The sequence below is a fragment of the Bubalus kerabau genome, chromosome 1, assembly GCF_029407905.1.
Source record: "Bubalus kerabau isolate K-KA32 ecotype Philippines breed swamp buffalo chromosome 1, PCC_UOA_SB_1v2, whole genome shotgun sequence".
Lineage (NCBI taxonomy): Eukaryota > Metazoa > Chordata > Mammalia > Artiodactyla > Bovidae > Bubalus > Bubalus kerabau.
The window spans coordinates 213,876,317-213,897,952 of record NC_073624.1 but is presented as its reverse complement, the minus strand read 5'-3'; the positions used below and the strand labels follow the sequence as shown (position 1 = coordinate 213,897,952).

Here is a 21,636-nt window from a genome sequence, read left to right as displayed (position 1 = left end):
TAATGGAAGGAGGGGGTTGCGGGCCAGGTGTCCATGCATGATGATGCGTGGGCTTGGAATTCTGTGTTCTAAGATCCAAGCAGGACTTCCTCCTGTGACGCTGTGAGCCTATAGCCCTCAGAAAAGTTGCTAAATTGGCCTCCAGGCTGCGTATTCTTGGGATGTGTGAGCAGCAGCGATCCTGCTGGCCAGGAGTGCTGACATCTGTGTGTGTCCTGATGTTGGAGAAGTCCAGACTAGACATCTGAACCCTTCTGGCCTGGATTCCTTGAGGGAACTCATATTCCTGGCTGAGCTTATTATTCCAAGTCTGAGAGATTTGGGGTGAGACTCATTCAAATCTAGGCTCCACCACCTAAAATCTACTTGCTGTGTGACTATCGGCATGTCACTGCAGGACTCATATTTCCCAGTCTGTAAAGTGGGCAGATGTACATGCCACATTCAGAGTGAGGTCAGTGCATCTACCTTACAGGGCTGTTACGAGGGCTAAGTGAGGATTAGATAAGCTTGTGTAAATATTAGGAATGGTGGCTGGGGTGGAGGGTGAGGGGGCGGGTGTTGGAGGACAGGCCTTTCAACCAGGTGTGGAGCAGGAGGTGCTGAACCCAGGAGAGGGGGCTCCCCTCCAACACTGAGTTCCCACAAACTGACTGAAGCTTTCAGGGAGCCAGAGTCACCCCACTTCCCTGGGGGTACAGATGGGCAAACAGCAAATTTGACTCTACAGATTGGTTCTGCCCTGTGAGATCTGCCCGGAAGCAATCCAGGCCTGACCCTGGTGCCGCTCTCCGCTTGTTCTGTACCCTGGGCTCTGGCACCCCAAGTTGCTGTGCTGTCCAAGATCTGGGGCTCTGCCCCTTGACTTTCAGATCTCAGGTCAGCTCTCACCTCCTGTCTTCCCTGACCTCCAGATGGAAGCCGGCCCACTGCAGTGCCCTGTTTAACTCCTTCCTGGCCTTTTCTGCAGTCCACATTTGCCTTATATGTGTTCACTTGTTCACATTCTTGTGTGTCTTTCTGTGATGTCAGTGAACTGAAGACAGGGTCCCAGTCTGCCTGTGTCCCTAGCATCTAGAATAGGGTCTGTGGCCCAGGGCAGGTGCTCCATAAATATTCATTGGATGAATGGGTGGATGGAGAGCTGGCTGGCAAGCACTCCTGAAGTGCCCAATTGTTACCCCCAACTCCACACAGTGTGTAGAAACTGCACTGGCTGTAGACCTGGGTCTCTGCCTGGCTCTCATACAAACCTGAATTCTGCAACCACTTCCAAGGCACTTGGGTGTCTTCTGTAATGATGGATTCAAAGTTTACAGACGCCCTGTCTCCAGACCATCTTGGGCATGTCTAAGGTTGAGTTGTCAGGGAAGATGTGGGCAAGTACTGTGACCATTACCCAGCTCCAGCTGATACAGCCCACATCACTGCTCCTCTACACACACTCTTCCAAATGCAAGCCCTCACTCGAGGTCTTTAAAAAACCTGCCCACAGCACAAGATACAGGCTTCAGCTCCCTGCTGGATCCCTATCGATGCACAGAAAGTAATGCATATAATCTGTGTATGCCTATGTCTGCTGACAGGTGGGCCCTTCATCCCTGTACAAATACATTCTGTCTGCAGAAACCAGAGACCACTGCAGTGACAGGCAGGCATTTAGGGCAGGCAGCAGTGAGGCCATCAGCAGGCAGGGTGGCCAGTTCTTGGGACTGCATGTGCTGCGTCTCATCTTCAGTGTCCGCCTCCCACTCTCCTTGGCCTGTCTTGGGCCCTGCAGAGCCTGCAGCCACTGTTGTTGTTGTTCACTCACTCAGTCGTGTCCAACTCTTTGTGACCCCATGGACCGCAGCACGCCAGGCTTCCCTGTCCTTCACTGTCTCCAGGAGTTTGCTCAAATTCATGTCCATTGAGTCGGTGATGCCATCCAACCATCTCGCCCTCTGTTATCCCCCTTCTCCTCTTGCCCTCAATCTTTCCCAGCATCAGGGTCTTTTGCAGTGAGTCAGCTCTTCGCATCAGGTGGCCAAAGTATTGGAACTTCAATTTCAGCATCAGTCCTTCCGAAGAATGTTCAGGGTTGATTTCTTTTCAGATTGACTGGTTTGATCTCCTTGCAGTCCAAGGGACTCTCAAGAGTCTTCTCCAGCATCACAGTTCGAAGGCATCAATTCTTCGGTACTCAGCCTTTTTTCTTTTTTTTTTTTTTACTGTCCAGCTGTAACATCTGTACATGACTCGTGATTCTGCAGCCACCATAGAACCATGCCATCACCTCACTAGGGCTTTGTGGTTGTGTGGGGCCAGGTAGTGGGGATTTCAGCTCCAGTCCTTCCCCAGGGGACTGAGGCAGTACTGCTTATAGAGAGACCGAGAATGACCGTCACAGGCCGTGTGAAGGGAGGGGCTTCCTCAGCAGGCGAGCCGAGGCTGAGTTCTCAGATGGAACACGCACGGGGCAAATATACCTGAAGGCACTGAGCATCCCAGAGTGGAACACTAAGGGGTTTCCCCTCTGTGCTATTCAGGCCATATCCTGCTCAGAGAGGATGCCTGCTCATTAGTGTGCCTTGTGCAAGGAACCAGTTGAGACTGAGTCAGAGTTTGGAAGCAAAAGAGCCAAATTGTCTGTTCTCTGCCCTGCGGTCAATGGTGACAAAACAAGAAACGCTTCCTGCTCCGGGTGAATGGGGAAGGCTTGCTCCCTCTGATCCCTCCCCTCGGGTTGGGTGGCTTGTCTGACCACTGCTATCCTCCACTGCCTCCACCCATGCCCTGAGGTAGCAGTTCCGGGTCTGGGGCAGTCACGTGGAGAATCCTCATTTGAATCGCAGAGGGAGGCTTTAGCACTGACTGGTTACAGATGGACTTGTTTCTTCTGCCACCATAACTTTCATGTAACAATTCCCATGTCTGACTGTGTTCAGTAAATTTAATTAGTGTTGAAAAGCACTTATTTGGTGAGATGATCGGTTTCTAACCTGGGTAAATGACTTTCTTTATGACTATAAATTAAGCGCATTTTATCTTTTCCAGGCATCATGGTCGTACCCATAAATACTGTAGGCAGTTGCTGGCAGTCTCACTTGGTTACCTTTCCTATTACTGGTTTATCATTGTCCTGGTAGGAGTGGGGAATTCATTCTGTTTTAATAACAAGGAGGAAGTGGCGACAAGGGACTCGTTTCTGAAACCACACTCGGCGGGTGTCTCGGTGGTGGGGCCGTGCACAATGTTCTCAGCTCTTTGTGGGCCTGCCGGCCACAGACTGGGAAGGGCGGTGCAGGGCTTTCAAGCGACTTTTGTCCTCGTTGCAGATCATTAGAAATCACATATGTGCCAACAGCCCATTTCCATGTTGGAGAGAACCTGAGTGTTCTTGGCAGCTTGGATGAGCACAGGTCGGCATGAGTGTTTTCTTGATACTGGCCCCTCAGAGCGCAGCTTGGGAGAGGCCCCCAGAGCCACACTGGCAGGATGATCAGACCTGGGCAGTGCAGTGCTGCTTGCTCCTCAGGCGCTGGCTGCAGCCTGGGCTGTGGGCATCTCAGAGAGGAGGGTCAGGTAGAGGGGACTCTCCCCGTGCCTGCCCATGCGAACTGGCCCTTCCTTTGATGTTTGCACTGGACTAGGTGGTCTCTGAAGGGCCTTCCTGCTCTGCCCTCCTGGTTCCAGCCCCCTGTACCCCAGCAAAGGCCCATCTCTACAGACAGTGGCTTCCCCTTCGTACTGTCATCCCTCTGGCTCCCCACTTGGAGAAAGCAAGAGAGATACACCCCTAAGCAGATTGCTGCATATGGGCCTCCTCTACCCTCCCAGCCCAGCCTCTAGCCTGGGGGTTAAACAGAGTTAGGGAGGATAGCTTTGAAAACTATTGTGTTTCACAAATCCTGAGTCAATGATGGGGGCAAGGGCAAGAAGATAAAGGCTCTGTACCCTGGGCATCTCCTGAGGCCAGAGAGTCAGGCAGGCCCTCCTGGGCTCAGAGGATTCAGAGAGGGGCACTCCGACTGGCAGGGGCAGCAGAAATGGGCCCCAGGGGTACACTGAGGCTGAGGTACCCAGAGAGAGGGCATAGCCTGTCTGCGTGGGCAGCCCAGCCAGGGCAAAGCCCCCAAAGCAGCCACTGTGAGACCAGAGGCTCAGAAAGCTGGGCTCAGTGTCTTAAATGGAGCCACTAGTGGGTGTCCTTCACATCACACAGGAAAGTTGATGAAAATAGTGATACAAAGGCAGCATTGTCTTGGAAAGAAACAAAGGCTGATATTTTCAGAGCCTGTTAGTTTCTTCTGGTAGCCGCCAGCACTTTCCCGGGTAACCCAGGAGAATTTTGCTAATCAAACAGGCTCCGTGGCAAAGCAGCCATAGACACTGTGGTGGGGGGGCCTCCAGCCCAGAGCCTCCCACTGTCAAGCCAGCACCCCGGCTTCCTCTGCCCGTCAGCCTAGCCAGCAGGGCGAGCGGGGGCCCATGAATGCCCCTGAGTCTTTGCAGTGACATGCCAACAATTAGCAAAGTGGATAAAGGAGATTCACACGCCCACTTAGGATCTGTACTTTTATACTGCTAAGAGATATTTTGACCTTCTAGCTTATTATGATTCAAGAAAAAGTCAATATTTCTTAGTTTGCCAAGGCTGGAAGAATTTAAATGAGTTATTGAATCAAGCAGTTAATCTACTGATAACTGATTTTTTTCCTTTCAAATCTATAATGATGAAAAGCAGACTTAACCAAAAACAAGTTTTGCTTTTTTCCTTAGGCATTTTAATCCCATAGAGTAGGAGTTGAGGCTGAAAGTTCAGTCTTGACTGTCAGGGCCATTCTGTCTTGCCAATATTTTGAAGAAAATTTAATTAAAACTTAAAAGCAAAGACTTCTGTGGCCGTAAAATCTGTATACATGTTTCAATTATTTGTGTTTTGATATCCTTTTATAATTCACAGTTTCCTATCTGTTGCCATTAATGCCACGTGGCCATCATCCAGTTTTCTGGGCTCCTGAGGAATGTCCCATAGGTGATGGATGCTTGCTTAAGCGTCCACATAAGTGAGCCTTTTCAGCAAGAAACCACTCTGCCCCACTGCTCTGGTGTGTGAGCTCGGGACACCACTGCCTGAGATCATCATGGGTGTGTGTTGGGTACAGGAGACACACAGCACCACGGCAGCTGCTGTTTCCATGATCTCAGCCCTCCTGCCCACGGACACAGGCTGTGGTATTATGCCAGAAGGACTGTTGTTATTGCTAGTCAGTCGTGTCCAACTCTTTGCTACCCTATGGACTGTAGCCCGCCAGGCTCTTCTGTCCATGGAATTCTCCAGGCAAGAATACTGGAGTGGGTAGCTGTTCCCTGCTCCAGGGAATCTTCCCAACCCAGGGATTGAACCCAGGTCTCCCGCATTGCAGGCAGATTCTTTACCTTCTGAGCCTCCAGGGAGGGGCTGAGCAGTGGAGTGCCAGTGCTACCCCTGCTCCTGTGTCTTGGAGAACCGTACTCTTTCCAGAGGAAATGATCAACCTCTGACCTCCCTGCCTTGGCTGCCCCCATTCCTAAACACTTAGAGAACCACTTTCTCCTTACTCCACTGTTACTAGTCTCCACCATGGCTCCCCCGTGCCTAACATATCAGACTGAAGTTCCACTTGGCTCTCTGAATCTAGCAAGACAGACCCACATCTTGATACCCCTTACTTCCCACCCCCACTCCTGCACAAAACCCCTGCTCATGCCAGGTCTCCTCCCTAAGGCAGGCAAATGCTAGCTGCATGGTGGTTATAGGAACCTTGGCTCAAGCCCCCATCCCTTGGCAAGCCCTCCGCCTCTCAGTCAGCAGGGTCTATTGGTACCTTACCACCTCCGCATGGCCCTCTGTTGACTCCTCCCTCCCAGGACGGGCAGGGGTTGTGTCTGAGATGCTTGGTGGGAGCCAGACATAAAACCTGGGCTCTACATGACAGGGCATTGCTTGTAGCATTCCTGTCCACCACCCATTGGAGGGGCAGGGGCTCCATGCGGCACCTGAGCCCCGATGCCTTGGCTTCACAGACTCTGGCCAGCACAGCCTGAGATAGCCATGCAGGTGGCCCATGCCCGCGAGTGCTGGCGGCTGACCCTCTGTGTTTGTGTGCCACGCGCAGGACTTTCCAGCCACGACGAGCTGCCGGCCTCCTGTGGGAAGAAGTTGTGCGGCCGCGGGAGCAGGTGTATGCTCAACAGAGAGACAGGGGAGCCCGAGTGCCGATGCCTGGAGGCCTGCCGGCCCAGCTACGTGCCTGTGTGTGGCTCAGACGGGAGGGTTTACGAAAACCACTGTGAGCTCCACCGTGCTGCCTGCCTGCTGGGGAAGAAGATCGTCATGGTCCGCAACAAGGACTGCTTCCTTAAAGGTAGGAAGATGGCTCTGTGCCTCTGTGCTTGTGGGTTTTATCATAGATCCTCTAATGCCTTTCTGACAAATGACCTGGGTGCTGAGTCTACAGGTTAAATGTGTTTTTAAAAAATAGAGAAAGAAGAAGGTTGGAGCCTTAAAAGCAGTAGCAGCGTTTCAGTGCTGTGTGTGCATTTGCGTCCACCTCCAGAGGCCCCTGCCCTTGAGGAAGGGCTGGGAGAGCAGAACTGGGCGGCCCAGGAAGTCTGGGCTGGTGCAGAGCCCATGTCCATAGCATCCAGGCTAAAAGACACTGCCCAGGTCTCTCTCACAGGGTGGGTCCTGCCAGGTGGTGGCAGGGAGCACACCGACCCCTCTGCACTATGTCTCATGAATCAGAAGGTCACTCTGTGCATAGAAAGTAGTCAGATGGGCCCCTCCCCACCCCAGGACAGAGGTTCCCAGCATGGCAGTCACTCCAACTCTGGCCTAGAGTGGTCGTCTGGCCTGTCTAGAGCATCTCAGAGCAAGTTAAGGAAGGTCCTGCATGGACGTCAGACCATCTCCATGGAGGAGGGGGCCAAAGTGTTCATGCCCTGTCCTTGAGTGAGAAGAGCAGTGCCAGCTCCTGGCAGAGGGTAAGAGCCTCAGGGGCAAGGCCTGTGGCTCTTTGTACATGAATATCATCTTACTAACATGTGGCTCAAGGCCTTGTTGACACCAAGAAGGTGTCAACAGCTCACAGATGTTCCAAGACATGAGAGTTAGGCCACAAATTTCTGTGTCTGTGTGGCTGCGATGAATGGTGCGTGTCAGAGGCTGTAGAAGTGTTTGCGATGCTGAGCCCAAATGGTCACATGTGAATAATCTAGATGATGTGAGACAGCAGAAGCAGCTTGTGTGCACATGGGAACGGGTCCTCTGGCCTGAGCTGTGGGATCTTGGAGGTGGGGGGCCCACGTGGGCCTGCGTGAGGTCCCAGACCTGCTGTGGGGCAGGGCCGGGAGGGGAGGAGAAAGCTGGGATGGAGCCCTGCTGCCACTGAGTGCCTCTGACACTGACAGAGAGGGACTTCTGTGTGGCCACAGCTGGGGGCCTGGCCTCCAGGAGGAAGGGGCCAAGCTCAGGCCTCACTCTCCTAGGCATCAGGTCCATGTGGCAGGAGGAGTCACGATGCAGGAGCCCAAGTCTATGGGCCTCCTGTAACCCTAGAGAAGGTAGCTTTTCCTCCTCGCCCACGGGCCCTGGCAGGGGTTCCTGGAGCAGGTGGGTCTCTGGACTGTTAAGTTTATCCTGTGATGGGAAGAGTCTTGGACCCTTTCATGGGTGTGCTTGTGACATGAATGCTGAGGCACTTCAGAAATCACGAGGCCCAATATGGAAATCAAACCAAAACAAGCACAAGAAAAATGTCCGAGGCCTGGAAGCCCTGCCCAGTCCAGGCCTGCCTGTGCCTCGGCAGCATGAGCACTAACACACTTGGCCACTTGCTCCAGCTTTATTGGTCATGTTGCATGTTATAGACTGACGTTCCATTCTCCAGTTGCCAGTATTCCCCCAGACTGCATCTTTCTAAAGGTTTGTATTTCTACATCAGAGTGTGCATGGCCTCCCTCACCATCTGTTGTTCAAACAGCATTTCTCATTTCACGCGAGGGAAAGTCAACCACCACAGAACCTGCTGCGGTGAGGGGTGACGGGAGAGTTGGGAAGGGGCGAGCAGATTAGGTCTCGGTTCTGCTTCACACTGATTGAATTTATCCACCGAATCCTTCTGATTCAATGGGGTTTTCACTGATGTTGTGAAATCCCACCCACTCACCGTGGCAGCGCAGATCTCCAAACGATCCTTTTTCAATGCAGAGAGGTGCCTGCAAGGTTCCAGAGGGACCTGGGTTTACAGGCCAGCTGTGCGACCTTGAGTGCGTGACTCCGCCTCTCTCGGCCTTTTGCTCAGCTGTTAAAAGGGGCTGCTGGCAGTTTCCACCTGCTCTGTGGAGAAAAGTAAATAAGACGCAGCACAGAAACCACTTAGCACGGGCCAGATACATTACACATGTCGGGTATTAATGACACCTGTTGTCATCATTTATCTAATTCATGGTGGCCTCAGGCCTGGAGCAGGGAGACGCACAAGCTGTGAGGGAGATGCAGAAGCAGGAACAAGGACTCCTGCCTGGAAGGTCTTGGGCTTGGACAGCTTGCTGGTAGATGGAGAGTGGAGGTGGGAGGTGCTGAGAGTCAAGCTATCCTGGAGATGTCCACCTGCAGCTAGGGTTCCCCATTCTACAGACCTCATCCCCTGGCTCTGAATCCCACAGAGAAGCCTTCACTGCCTCTGGTTCGGCATCAGCTCCAGTCCCAGGAGGCAGGAGGGCCAGCCGGCTTCTCCTCCCCTAGTGTTTCCATAGGGAATGCCCAGCAAGCAGTTCACTGACCCCAGGGTCCCGGTGGCCATGGAGGCAGGCAAGCCCTAGGAGGGTGCTTTTGGGGAGAACCTTCATCTTTGCCAGAACCATGGCTTTCACAGGGAGCAGGAGGTAAATGGATGGACAGAGTGCTAGAGGGAGGCCGAATGGGATTCTTGCGGGAAAGGAGGGTGGGTTTAAAGGACAGCTTCCTACAGTCCTCACCCCAAGATGGCAGCAGAGTGTGTAATGCTGTCTTGAGCTCCAAGGATGACAATTTGTCTCTGTCCCAAATGTCCAGGGAGTTATTGGTTCAGGAAACTTGAAAATGCCTTTCTACCTGTCTGAACAAAAATTCTAAAATCCTTCATGTTTCATTCTCTTTTCCCACCAGACTTTACAAAGAGAAGCTACGACTTCATTCTCTGGGGCTTTCTCCTACCCCCAGAAGTCACTATATTAGGATGGTCCTTATGGGGTTGGGGTGTGTGGAGCAAAGGGGATGTGGGCTTCCAGGCCGGGCCACCGCAGTTCAGAGCAGTCGCTCTGCCACCAGACCCGCCCCCCTGCACCCTTGTTGGGGGGGTGTCTTCTTGGGGGTACCACCTGGGGTCACACGGTGCTTACTGCTGTGCAAGGAAGGAGCGGCAGCGTTCAAAGACCACGTACAAGAAAACTTGTGCTAACACATTCTAGTTGCTATGGCAATGGAATACTGTGTGAATACAGAATGAGATACAACATCATTTAGGGATCATTCACTGGTGAGAAAATCAAAATTGAACTCTGCAGCCTTGTCTCAGAGGCCATTGGCAGCTTCCATACCAGCTCTCCTGACATCCGAAAAGTCAGGGGGATGATGGAGGTGGAATACTGTCTCTCTCCTTGGGGCAGAATTAGTCACATTTGTCCTCAGCACCAAAACACCAAGATAGTGGGTAGATTTCTCTGTGCCTTTAACTTCTTCTAGAGTTTGTGTCTGAAGTTATCTTGTGACATGGCATTCCTTATTGTGTACTAGTTGGCACTTTTAAAATGATTTTTCTGACTCAGCTCTGAGTTCACGCTTTATCTCCTATGCTGTTGGAGAAGAGGAGCTTGCCTCTCAGCCATCACTCAGCACACCAGGCTTGTATTATTTCAGATGATACAATGTCATAGTTAGGCAGTTTTCCAAACAAACCATGAAATTATGGAAGAAAGGAGCCTGTTAGAGGTTCAGTTCTGAACAGACCCTTAAGCTTCCTCGTCCCGCGTGGCATTTATAAGTGCACGAGTGCACCTTGGTGCTTCAGAGGGGAATTCCCAGACTCTTGAAATCAGAGGAAATAATTGCCACTTTATTTTGAAAGTTAAACATACAATAGGCTCACTAGCAAACCTTTTTTTTTATTTTCTGAAGGAATAAAAACTCAACCTTCTGTTACAAGTTAGCAGAGCAGATACAACTTGTTGCCAAAGACTTCTTTTCTTCTTTGGGGTATTTAGATGTTGTTGTTACCTTAGCATCTTATAGCTTTAGGAATATAAATTGAGTCCCATGCCTCCAGGGCATTTCCCCACTTTCAAGTCTCTTCTGCCCTGCCAGGGAGAGAGATTCTCATTCCCAGCTATGTTGGCCCAGCCTCAGGCAGACTCTCAGCTTCCCCAGGTGTGGGGGCAGCAGGCACAGGGCTATGGTGGGGGAAGACGTCCTAGGGATTTGGTTGCACTCTGCTGGAGTGGTCCCTACAACAGGGACATGCTGGAGCCTGAGGAAGCATCATGGGGAGGCCCACACTGAGGGAGCAGGTGGCACAGGCCTGGAGGCATCACCTTGAGGCCAGCCATGGGACCGTTCCACGCTGCCCTGGAGAAGACACAGAGGCTCTCTCTGTCTCACTTACTATGTCTGTAAGACGGGGTGATGATAATGCCTACCTCATAGACTCTCGTGAGCATAAAATGAGCAGGGCTAGGCACATCGTCATGCGTGCTCTTCTCTAAGCAGTATCAGCATCACTCAGGATAATGGTGATGTCATGGCAAACACCAGGGCACAGTCAAGGGACGGATGCAGGAGGCTCTAAGAGCCCTGCTCACGTGTGATTACACTCGATATGGGCTTAGAAGTCAAGGGTGTGAATGTCCTGTGAACAAGGGGAAAGAAGAACATTTGTCTTCCATGTTTATTTAATGAATGACTAGAATTTGATCTCCAAATGATCAAAATTCTAAAACCTTTCCAACTGCCTTACTTTTTGAAAAGAAATGTAGTGAGTCATCCAAGTTCACCTGGTAAGCTTGTAGAGGTGGAAGAGAAGAACCAAGAACTCCTGATTCCAGGTCTAGAGGAAGGTTCTGGAATGCATGAAAGGGAGGGATTGGTCCACCTGAGGGTGAAAAGGGGAATGTCTAGGGAGGGAGCTGGAGAAAAGACAATTGAGATAAATCTTGAAGAGTGAATAAGGGCTTCATAGGGTGCAGACATGAAGTAGTAGTACCTGCAGACTCTCAGGACAGAGCAAGTGATTAAAATGCGGGTCCTGACAGGGAGCTGGGGTTGATGAGGGAGACTATGGATGAATGGAGACAAGAGAATAAAAGATAGGCCTGTGTGCCAACCTAGGTAGTTTGAACTCAAGTGGACTGTCAGATAGTCCAACCTTCCCATTTCCCCACATGGGGACCCAGAGCCCCAGCGAGGCCCCTAGTCCTCGGGCTCTGCTGCTGTAGTCCACCCTTCATCATCACCCCCAACTTTGGGGCTCTTTTTAATTCAGTCCCAGCAAGTCATGTTCACAGTAGGCGAGACTGCCTTTTCCTTTCCCCCCAGGAGACTTTGTGGAGTGAGGACTCAGGCGCCATGGTCAGTGGGCAAGGCCCCTCTGCTGGGCTGGGCCTCCTGGCTGTGCAGGTCTGTAAGGGGCCCAGCTGGGAGCTTCTCCAGGAAAGCCCGCTGAGTTATCCTGAACTCACAGCCCCTCCCCGCACAAGAACAGCCACTTCCTCTCCCCTAAGGAAGGAGTGGGAAACTTGGCAGCTGCCAGAGGGGCCCAGAGACGAAAATCAGAGCCTCTGGGGTGTGCCCTCCTTTAGCATGCTCTGGCCTCTTGGCACTGGCCTCCACTTTCTCCCCACCCCCTTCCTGTTTCCAGTTTCTTCCAATTGCCCTTCCACTCCCGGCCCCACCTCCATTCTGTCAAAGGCCACGACTGCTTCCCCAGGCCTGGCAAAGGAATCTCTCTGTACCTTCCTGGCCTTCCCTGTGAGCTCCACACAGGGGAATGTGGCCATTTTCCACCAAGCTGTCTTACTCAAAGATGTTGGTTTGTTTTTAATTTTATTGAAGTATAGTTGATTTACAATGTTGAGTGTACAGCAAAGTGACTCAGTTATACATGTGTATTCTTTTTCATATTCTTTTCCATCATGGTTTATCACAGGATATTGAATATAGTTCCCTGTGCCATACAGTAGGAGCTTGCTGTATAGCCATCCTATATGTCATAGTTTGCATCTGCTAATCCCAAACTCCCAATCCTTCCCTCCCCGACCCCTCGCCTCTTTGAAGTGAAGTGAAAGAAGCTCAGTTGTGTCTGACTCTTTGCAACCCCATGGATTATACAGTCCATGGAATTCTCCAGACCAGAATACTGGAGTGGGTAGCCGTTCCCTTCTCCAAGCGATCTTCCCAACCCAGGGATTGAACCCAGGTCTCCCACATTACAGGTGGATTCTTTACCACCTGAGCCAACAGGGAAGCCCACTCACCCCTTTGGCAACCACAAATCTGTCCTGTATATTTGTGGACCTGTTTTTGCTCCATAGGTACTCATTTGTGTAGTATTTTAGATTCCACTTGTAAGTGATATCATATGGCATTTGTCTTTTTGTTTCTGATTTACTTCACTTAGTACGATAATCTCTAGGTCCATCCATGCTCCCTCAAATGGCATTATTTCATTCTTTTTGATGACTAAGTAGTATTCCATCATATGTATCTATGTATGTACATAGATGCATGTACATTTATCTGTTTATCTCCTGATAGACACTTAGGTTGTTTCCATGTCTTCACTACTGTGAATAGTGCTGCTATGAACATAGGGATGGATTTATCTTTTTAAATTTAGTTTAGTCTGAGTATACACCAAGCAGTGGGATTACTAGATTATATGGCAGCTCAATTTTTTTTTTTTTTGAGGAATCTCCAAACTGTTTTCTGTAGTGACTGAACCAATCTACATTCCCACCAATACTGTAAAAGGGTTCCCTTTTCTCCACATACTCTCCAGAATCTATTATTTATCAGCTTTTTAGTGACGACCATTCTGACTGGTATGAGGTGCTACCTCATTGTAGTTTTGATTTGCCTTTCTCTACTGATTAGCAATGATGAGCATCTTTTCATGTGCCTATTGGCCATCTGTATGTCTTCTTTGGAGAAATGGTTATTTAAGTCTTCTGCCCATCTTTCAGTTGGATTGTTTGGGGGGTTTTGTTATTGAATTGTAGGAGCTGTGTGTATACTTTGGAAATTAAGCCCTTGTCAGTTGCATTATTTGCAAATATTTTCTCCCATTCCATAGGTTGTATTTTCACTTTGATTATGGTTCCCTTTGCTGTGCAAAAGCTTATACGTTTGACCAGGTCCCATTTGTTTATTTTGGCTTTTATTTGTATTGCCTTGGGAGACTGACCTAAAAAAACACTGATACAATTTATGGTAGAAAACATTTTGCCTGTGTTCTCTTCTAGAAGTTTTATGGTGTCATGTCTTATTTTTAAGTCCTTAAGCCATTTTGAGTTTATTTTTGTGTGGTGTGAGGGTGTGTTCTAGCTTCATTAATTTACATGCAGCTCTCCAACTTTCCCAGCACTGCTTATTGAAGAGATAGAGACATTGTTGAATGTCCGCTGGGTGGCCAGGCTGTGCAGGACCTGAGGGCACCAGCAGGGTCAGGACTGGAGGCCTGACTTCACAGAACTAACAGCCAAAAGAAAGGTCAGAGTCGTGTCTGCAGCACCCCTATGGGCCGTTGTATGGCCATGCTGTAGCCAGAGACATCCCCAAGACCTCAAGGACCAATGGAAGTCTTCATGGACCGTCTCCTTGCAGCCTCCCCCATAGGTTCTGCCAGCATCAAAGCATCAGCAATAGCCTCCCAGCACAATGGCCCTTGGGTCCCAGTCATCCCATTTATAGTACTGCTTCCACGATCAAGAAACATAACTTAAACATGTGTCTTCTCTGGATATTTACTCTAGATTTTATGCAAGAAGTGAGCACCCTGCAAGGGTACAAGGCTGCTATCAGTTCAGCATTTGTGGTGTGCTTCACAGAACTGCCACACTTTGGATGAATTAATTATATTTCAGTAATTAAAAATCGTTAATAACTTATTGAGCTGAGAAAGTCTTGTACTGCATTGATTTCACTTATGGAAACAAGTTGCAGTCTCTGAGGCCCCTACAGTGTTCCCTGTTCTTTCCCAGCACCCGCTCCTTATTCCAACCACTTCTCTGTGTCCATTGACAGACTCACACATTCTCATGCTAAAGCCAAGCAGAGCTGGCTTTATCCCAGCATCCCTCAGGTACCATTTCTCCTCTCCCTTTTCCTCTCTCCCAGTCACCCAAAGCCTTGCCTGCGCTAGCTGCCTCCACTTCTCCAGCTCCCCCCACACTCTGCCCACCAGGGTCTGCACCTGGCTCCTGTCCCCACCAAGATCACTCTGCCCTTGTAAATTACAAGGCCAGGTAGTGCTTTCCAGGCCTTGTCTTACTACATTCCTCCCACAGTGCTATCGTCACTCTTCCTGGTCCTGCCAGCCCCAGCCCTTCTGACTCTTCCCAGGCCCCCTGTCCTGGCTCCTGGTCAGATACTTCTTCAAACCCATCTTCCACATGGCTTTAAGAGTGACCCCTCCAAGAGGTAACTCTGGCCACGTTGCTCTGCTGCTTGAACTCTTCCTTCCATTTATTCAGAGAACATTTACTTCTTATGAGTCACGTCTTCTCTGGGCACTGAGAATACAGCAATGCACAGACAAGACAGGATTCCTGCCCTCGCGGTGCATACAGTTTTGTAAGGGAGCAGTAAGCAAGAGATAAGGTGTCTTAGGCAGTGACACGTGCCATGGAGAAGAGGAAGACAGGAAAAGAAGTTACAGAATCTAACATGAGAAGTGAGTTTTGAGCAAAGGCCTGGAGGAGGCTGGGAGGTTAGGGAGCAAGGTATTTGAATATCCAGGGAAAGAAATAGCTGGTGCACAGATCCTGATGTAAACGCTGTCCTGGAACATTTGGGGATCAAAAGGGGGCCGGGGCTGCTGGAGCCAAACACAGAAAGTGAGAGACATCCAAGAGGTGAAGAGACACATCCTCCAAGTGGGGCCTTGTCAGCACTGAAAACCCAAACTCTCAGCCACCATGCCATGTTTTCTTTCTAGTTTTCAGCACCCCCACCCAGGGATGGCCTTGAGGGGACCTCCTCCTTCATCACCACCCAGGAAGCTGGGAGGGGTGTGCCATGGGCTGGAAAAGATGGCCTGTCTAGGAGCTCATCATCACATATTTCTAGCTTCACCCTTTAACTGAGATAAACCTACAGGGCCCAGGGGATTTCCTGCATAATTTCCAAGCTACCATCAGAGCTTCTAGCAAGAGCAGTGTCCTCCCTTGGTTCTAACTTCTTGTTAGCTGGCATGTTGTTGTTCAGTCGCTAAATCATGTCTGACTCTTTGCGACCCCATGGACTGCAGCACTCCAGGCTTCTCTGCCCTTCACTATCTCCCAGAGTTTGCTCAGATTCATGTCCATTGAATCAGTGATGCCATCCAACCATCTCATCCTTCTCCTTGTGCCTTCAATCTTTTCCAGCATCAGGATCTTTTCCAATGAGTCAGTTCTTCACATCAGGTAGCCAAAATATTGAAACTTCAGCATCAATCCTTCCAATGAATAGTCAGGATTGATTTCCTTTAGGATTGACTGATTTGATCTTCTGGCTGTCCAAGGGATTCTCAAGAGTTAGAGTACATATCTTGCTATCTTGGGTGTCCTTATGAGTGGGGAAATGTGATTTGTCTTCCCATCCTTTGCTTTTTGAGATGTTCCATTCATTTCATAGATGAATGCACAGATTGATGATTATGTGTTAAATGGGGCTCACACAGTTCCTGAGGGGGCCCCATGTGAGAGGATGGGAAGGCCTAGCTGGAAGCCCTCCATTCAACACAAGTCACAGGGTCCCAGTCGAAGAGGCGTGGATTCATGAGGAATCCTCCTCAGATTCTGTTCCCTGATGACATAAGGAATTGAGGGGACGTGAGGGAGGAGGGAGGCAGAAGAAGGTGGAGTGGGGGGTGACATGGAACGTCCTGCTCCCCAAGCTTCTGTGTAGAAGGCTGCTCAGGAAACGCCCTGCATGAAGAGAAGGGAGGCCCTTGGTTCAGGGTGCTTAGCACCACTTAGTGGAGCCCACGGCCAGCACTTAGGGAGCTTTGGATGATGATCAGAAGTCAGATGTTTAATTACTGGAGTGAGAAGAAGTTGATTTGGGACTTCTTTAAGGTTCTCCCCTATTGCGCCTTCAATTAAGATCAAGGCCCCCGTGTAGCAGCCGCTAAATGACACCGCATATTGAATCTCTGTGCTCAAGCAGTTTATCTAATTATCTGTGTGACAAACTCAGCAGCTGTCAGACCAGCCACAACTCAAATATGTTGACTCTGTCCCTGCCTAAAAGTGTTTGCTGCTTACTAACAGGCTGAGGGCAAGGGCTCTCTGGCTCTTCTGGGCACGCGGAGTCCCTCTCAGGTTCTGTTCCCTGATGACATAAGGAGCTAAAGGGGCCAGTGGCTGGGAGGACAGTGGGTCCATGAGTCCAGTAAGCCTGTTCTTGGTTCTTGACCCCACCCAACCCCCGAACTCACCTGCAGCCCCTGTGGCTGACGTGGGTGCCCAGACTCTCTGCTTGCTTTTCTGGACAGGGAAGCAAGGTACTAGTCTGAACCATCTTTTTTCTCCAAAGAGAGGGAGGTGCCACTTACCACTGTGCCAAATTAACTGAAACCAGTCAGGGGAGTTGCGGGGTGGAGTGGTCATGGGGTAGCCCAGGGAGAGGTAACCTTCCCCAGCAGAGTGGGCTCCTCAAAGGCATGCTTAAGGAGATCTAGGTCTCTAGAGTGGAGCTGAGTCCCCGCCCGGGACAGCCAAGGGACAGAGCTACAGATAGCCGGGGCCCAGTCCTCCACAGCGTCCTGAGGTGCAGGAACCGCCCATGTTCCTATTGTGGATAGACTTGTGCCCAGCCCTGTGCCAGGTGCCACGGAGGAGCAGTGTCCAGAACATGGGGTGTTCTTGAAGCTGCTGAGGGCAGAGCTCCCCAGGGACTCCCGGACTTGGGCACCTGGTCCCCACAAGCCTGCCCTCTGACCTGCTTCTCATTGTGCTTGCTTCTGCTTTGGTGGGTTCCAAGCCCTCATTAATGAAGGTATTCACAGTGAAACTGTTAGTACTTTCACAAAGCTCCCCTAAATGAAAGTAGTAAAATCACTTTGCTTGCAGGTAATTAAAATCACCAGATATGGTGAACCCCATTCACTTGTTACAAACAGGGGGTGTGAGTGGTGCGCGTCTCTCTGTCGCGGGAAGAAAGGGCTCATCCAGTGGCCTGGCAGGCGTGTCTGTTTCCTGCTCTTCCGTAGGGGATGGTGTCCCACTGCCTGTCCCTCAGCCCACTGCCGCCCACTTTGGTCAGCTGAGGTGCGGCCGCAGGCCTGTCCCTGTAGTCTAGAAGATGCCTCTGTGAGCCCCGCCTGCCCTGCTCAGGGTGCCCAGCTGAGCTCTCTGATCCTCTGCCCACACCTCATCCTCTCTCCCCGTCCCCACCTCTCCCAGCTCTCCTTCTCCCGTTCGCCTGTGTTCCTGCTCACCCCCACCCCCTGCCAGACAGGAGTAGCATGAAGGTCTTGTTTACATGCTAGGCTTTTCTCAGTAAACACTCTGCTCATGGTGTTTTCTGTCTGGTTGGTTTTTACTGAAGTATAGTTGATTTGCAATATTGTATTAGTGTCAGGTATGTATCAACATGATTCAGATATATATATGTGTATATATATTTTTGGTATGTGTTTATGTTATCCTTTTTTAAAATTCTTTCCCATTATAGGTTATTACAAGATGCTCAGTATAGTTCCTTATGGTATACAGTAAATCCTTGTGGTTTATTTATATATGGGAGTGTGCATCTTTTAATCCCATATTCCCAATATATCCCTCCCCACCCCCCACTCCTACTTTGGTAACCGTTAAGTTTGTTTTCTGTGTCCATCTGCTCATGGTTTTAAAGCAACAAACTCTCCATTTTAAAGAGTTTTATGGCTCTCAGGGCAAACAGTTGTAGGTATCAGGAAGACCTAATGAGAACAGGGATCTGTTAAGAAGGAAGGCAGAGCCCACTGCTGGGAAATGTGGTTTCTTTCCTGTGAGAAATGCCGGCAGGAGCCCATGGACTCATTTAGAGAAACAGTCGGCAGGAAGCAAGATGCACCCTTGAACGTGCCTGTCTAGAAGATTGGGGAAAGAAGTAACTCCAGCTGAAGGCTCCGCCAGGCTTCCTTTGGTTGCAGCTCCACAGAGACTCAGTTGGCTACATTTACAATCTCCAAAAATTGCAGCAAATTATTATGAGTTCACACATCTCATCCTTTTGAAGAGATCAGAGGTTTGGATGAGAATGGAAGGCAGGTAACACAAGCAGCGCGTGCTGCACCCAAACCTGGGTACTTCATCACTGTTTCTCACCAGTCCCACACAGCCCTCCCAGATAAAGACTGTTATGGTCCCTACTTGGCAGATGAGGAAACTGAGGCTCAGAGAGGTTTAGTGACTTGTCCAAGACCACTTAGCTGGTGAGGAGGAGAGCTGCCCTCCAAACTCACGTCTCTTTTTGATTGTGAATGTTACATGTTGTCCTAGCACCTACTGCTCTGCCACATCCTTCTCTTATACCTATAGTGATTTTTATAATTAACGAAAGGAAACAAGCTTTGAAACTCTTCAGACCCGTAAAGCACTAGGTGATTGTTGCTCACCGTCGTTTTATAAAACTCACAGGCAGATGGTGCCTGTGTCCATGTTCTGTTCTGAGGGAGGGATTTTCACACATGGAGCTGACAGTAACCTTGCTGTGCCACTCTTGTCTCAGCAAAGAAATGGTGTTTTTTAAAAAACATTTCTTCCTTTATGGTCTTTGCTTTTCTTATGCTTTCTGTGTGTGTGCTGATTTTTATAAAAGGACAGAGATGTTTCAGTGAGCCCTGCCCAGTCTGGCCCTGGGTCAGGATGATGAGCTGGGAAGCAAGCACATGTGTTCTCCTCAGAGGCACCAGTGGACACGGCAGACTTGGGGCCAAGCCACCGGCCAGGCCTGCTGCGAGCAGACTCAGCCTCTCACTGCAGCCTCAGGTGGACTCCTGGGGGGACCAGCGGCCTCTGGGATGGCCTGAGATGGTGCTCCTGGAGAAGGGGGTCTGAGCAGGTGTGATCAGGAAAAAGGCTGCATCGTGCAGGATTTCCAAGCAGCTACAGGGTGTGCCCTGACTTAATTCCACCTGTTTGCTCACATTACCAGAGCAAGTAAAGCAGTGGGCCTGTCCTCAACATTATGTGGACCAAGTCTAACCCTTGGTTTCAGGATTACTTAAAATAACCTGTGATTCTTATATTTGGCCATTCATGATTTGCCAAGACTCGACAACTCAATGTTTCATTTATTTTTCAAGTTTTATGCATCAGGCCCAGTTCAGGGGTGGGGACTCAAGAGGACTGTGAGGTGGCCCTGCCCATGGAGAGCTCACAGTGGAGATGCACGTAAAGCTGGGTGAGGAGCACCATGGTGGAGCACCTCTAGTCTGTTATGGAAGGAACCAGAAGACCTCCCTGGGGAGGTGCCATCTGGGCTGAGTACTAAATGATGGGTAGAAATGGGTGAGTCAGAGAGGGAAGAAAAAGGCCTTTTAGGCCAAGGGTTAGGATGTGAAGCCAGTATGGGGAGCCACAAGCCACCTGCTGTTTTCCCAAATACGAATTTCTAGCTGAAAGGACAGTGCAGCAAGAGATGAGTCTGGGGAGGGGCTCTGGCCAAGCCAGGGCTAGACCTTGAACTTTGGGTTATAGGGATGGCTTTTCTTTTGCAGGCAGGATTGGAGTCTTAATAGTTGAGCTGGTGTTTAGAAGCATCACCCAGCATTGCCATGAGGAGCAGCTTCAGGCTGAGCCCAGTGAGGAAGCATTTGATACATGCAATGGAGAGACGTGGGAGCCTGAATTAAGGGAGTGAACAGACTGGGGAACTCTTCCGGAAAAATCAGTTTGGCAGGATCAGGGACTGGTTGGACACACTGGGAGAAGGAGGTGGAGGTGACATGGAGGCTCAAAGCCTGGACACAACGCATGCCTTTTCCCCAGAATGGGAATGCAGGGGTAGGAGCTGTGAGTGGTGGGCTCACCCCATCTGCTGTGGATGTGGGGGAGTCTACAGCCATGCAGGAAGGCTGGGCAGAGAGGGGCTCAGGTTCTATTAAAAACCTGCCGTCTAGACTTCAGCCATTCCTATCTGAAAAGACTTCCAAACAGTTGGGGGATGACAGAGTCAGGCCTGCCTCCTACCCCTACTGCATTAGTCAGGGCTCCCCAGAGACACAGAACCAATAGGCTGTGATTAGAGAGAGGAAGAGATTTAGTATAAGGAATTGGCTCATGTGATTGTGGAGGCCAAGATGTCCCAACTCTGCAGGACAGGCCAGCAGGCTGGAGACCCAGAAAAAGTCCGTGTTCTGTTTAGAATCTGAAGGCCATCTGCTAGAGAATTCTCTTACCTGAGGGAGAGTTGGTCTTTTTGTTCTAGTCAGGCCTTCAACTGATTAAATGAGGCCTACCCACTTTGTGGATGGTTATCTGCTTTACTCAAACTCCACTGGTTTAAATTTTAATTGCATCCAGAATACCCCTACAGAAACAGGCAGAACAATGTCTGATCACCTATCAGGGTGCTGTGGCCCAGCCAAGTTGAGGCATAAAATTAAGCACTGTCTACTCACCCAAGCTTCCCTGGTGGCTCAGATGGTAAAAAATCCATATGCAAAGCAGGAAACCCGGGTTCAGTCCCTGGATTGGGAAGACCCCCAGTCCCCCAGAAAAGGGAACAGCAACCCACTCCAGTATTCTTGCCTGGAGAATCCCATGGACAGAGGAGCCTGGCGGGCTACAGTCCATGGGGTCACAAAGAGTCAGACATGACTAAACAGCATTGTTCTAACCGCCTTCCTCAGACCTTAGCCAGTCCTCATCTAACTGTAAGTAGAGGCGATCGCTGGCCAGGTCAGCATGAGGTTCTTCAGTCAACAGGAGCCAAGCGTCCCGTCTGGACCACGCTCTGAACAGCCCTGTGGACGTGCTGGCCCTGTGTCGGGGGCACAGCCCGTTGCCACCCCACCTGGAGAGCAGGAAGGAGGCACTGTTTAGGCGTTCAGGGACACACATGCTTCCCTTGTCCTGGGGCTAGGTCCCTGACCCTGAGCTGCAGATGGAGTGTTGACTCTTTGGGTCATTGTACCTGCCTCCCCTGATTCCAGCCCAGCCCTCACCCCCCTACACCTAGCACCCACAAGATCCACAGAAAGGTAGGGGGGATGACACTTAGCCCAGAAGTCCCCACCCTCCTGCACCCACCGGTCTGAGAGGTGCTTTCTGCCAATGACTGTTTTCTCAGTCAAGTTCTTCTCTACCACAAGCTTAATGGTTAAACAGTAACTGTTTGAAATGATCCTTCACCACTCTGATGCAAACTTGAGAGGAGAAAAATCAAAA

General features: G+C 50.3%; 1 protein-coding gene across 1 annotated transcript in view; it reads left to right on the top strand.

The window, feature by feature from the left end:
• FSTL4 (follistatin like 4) overlaps window positions 1-21,636 on the top strand; it is a 537,703-nt gene that overhangs the window by 304,765 nt on the left and 211,302 nt on the right. Inside the window, exon 4 of the mRNA XM_055553669.1 lies at window positions 6,141-6,389. Within this exon, the coding sequence (XP_055409644.1) occupies window positions 6,141-6,389 (249 nt within the window). The remainder of the gene's footprint in view (window positions 1-6,140; window positions 6,390-21,636) is intronic.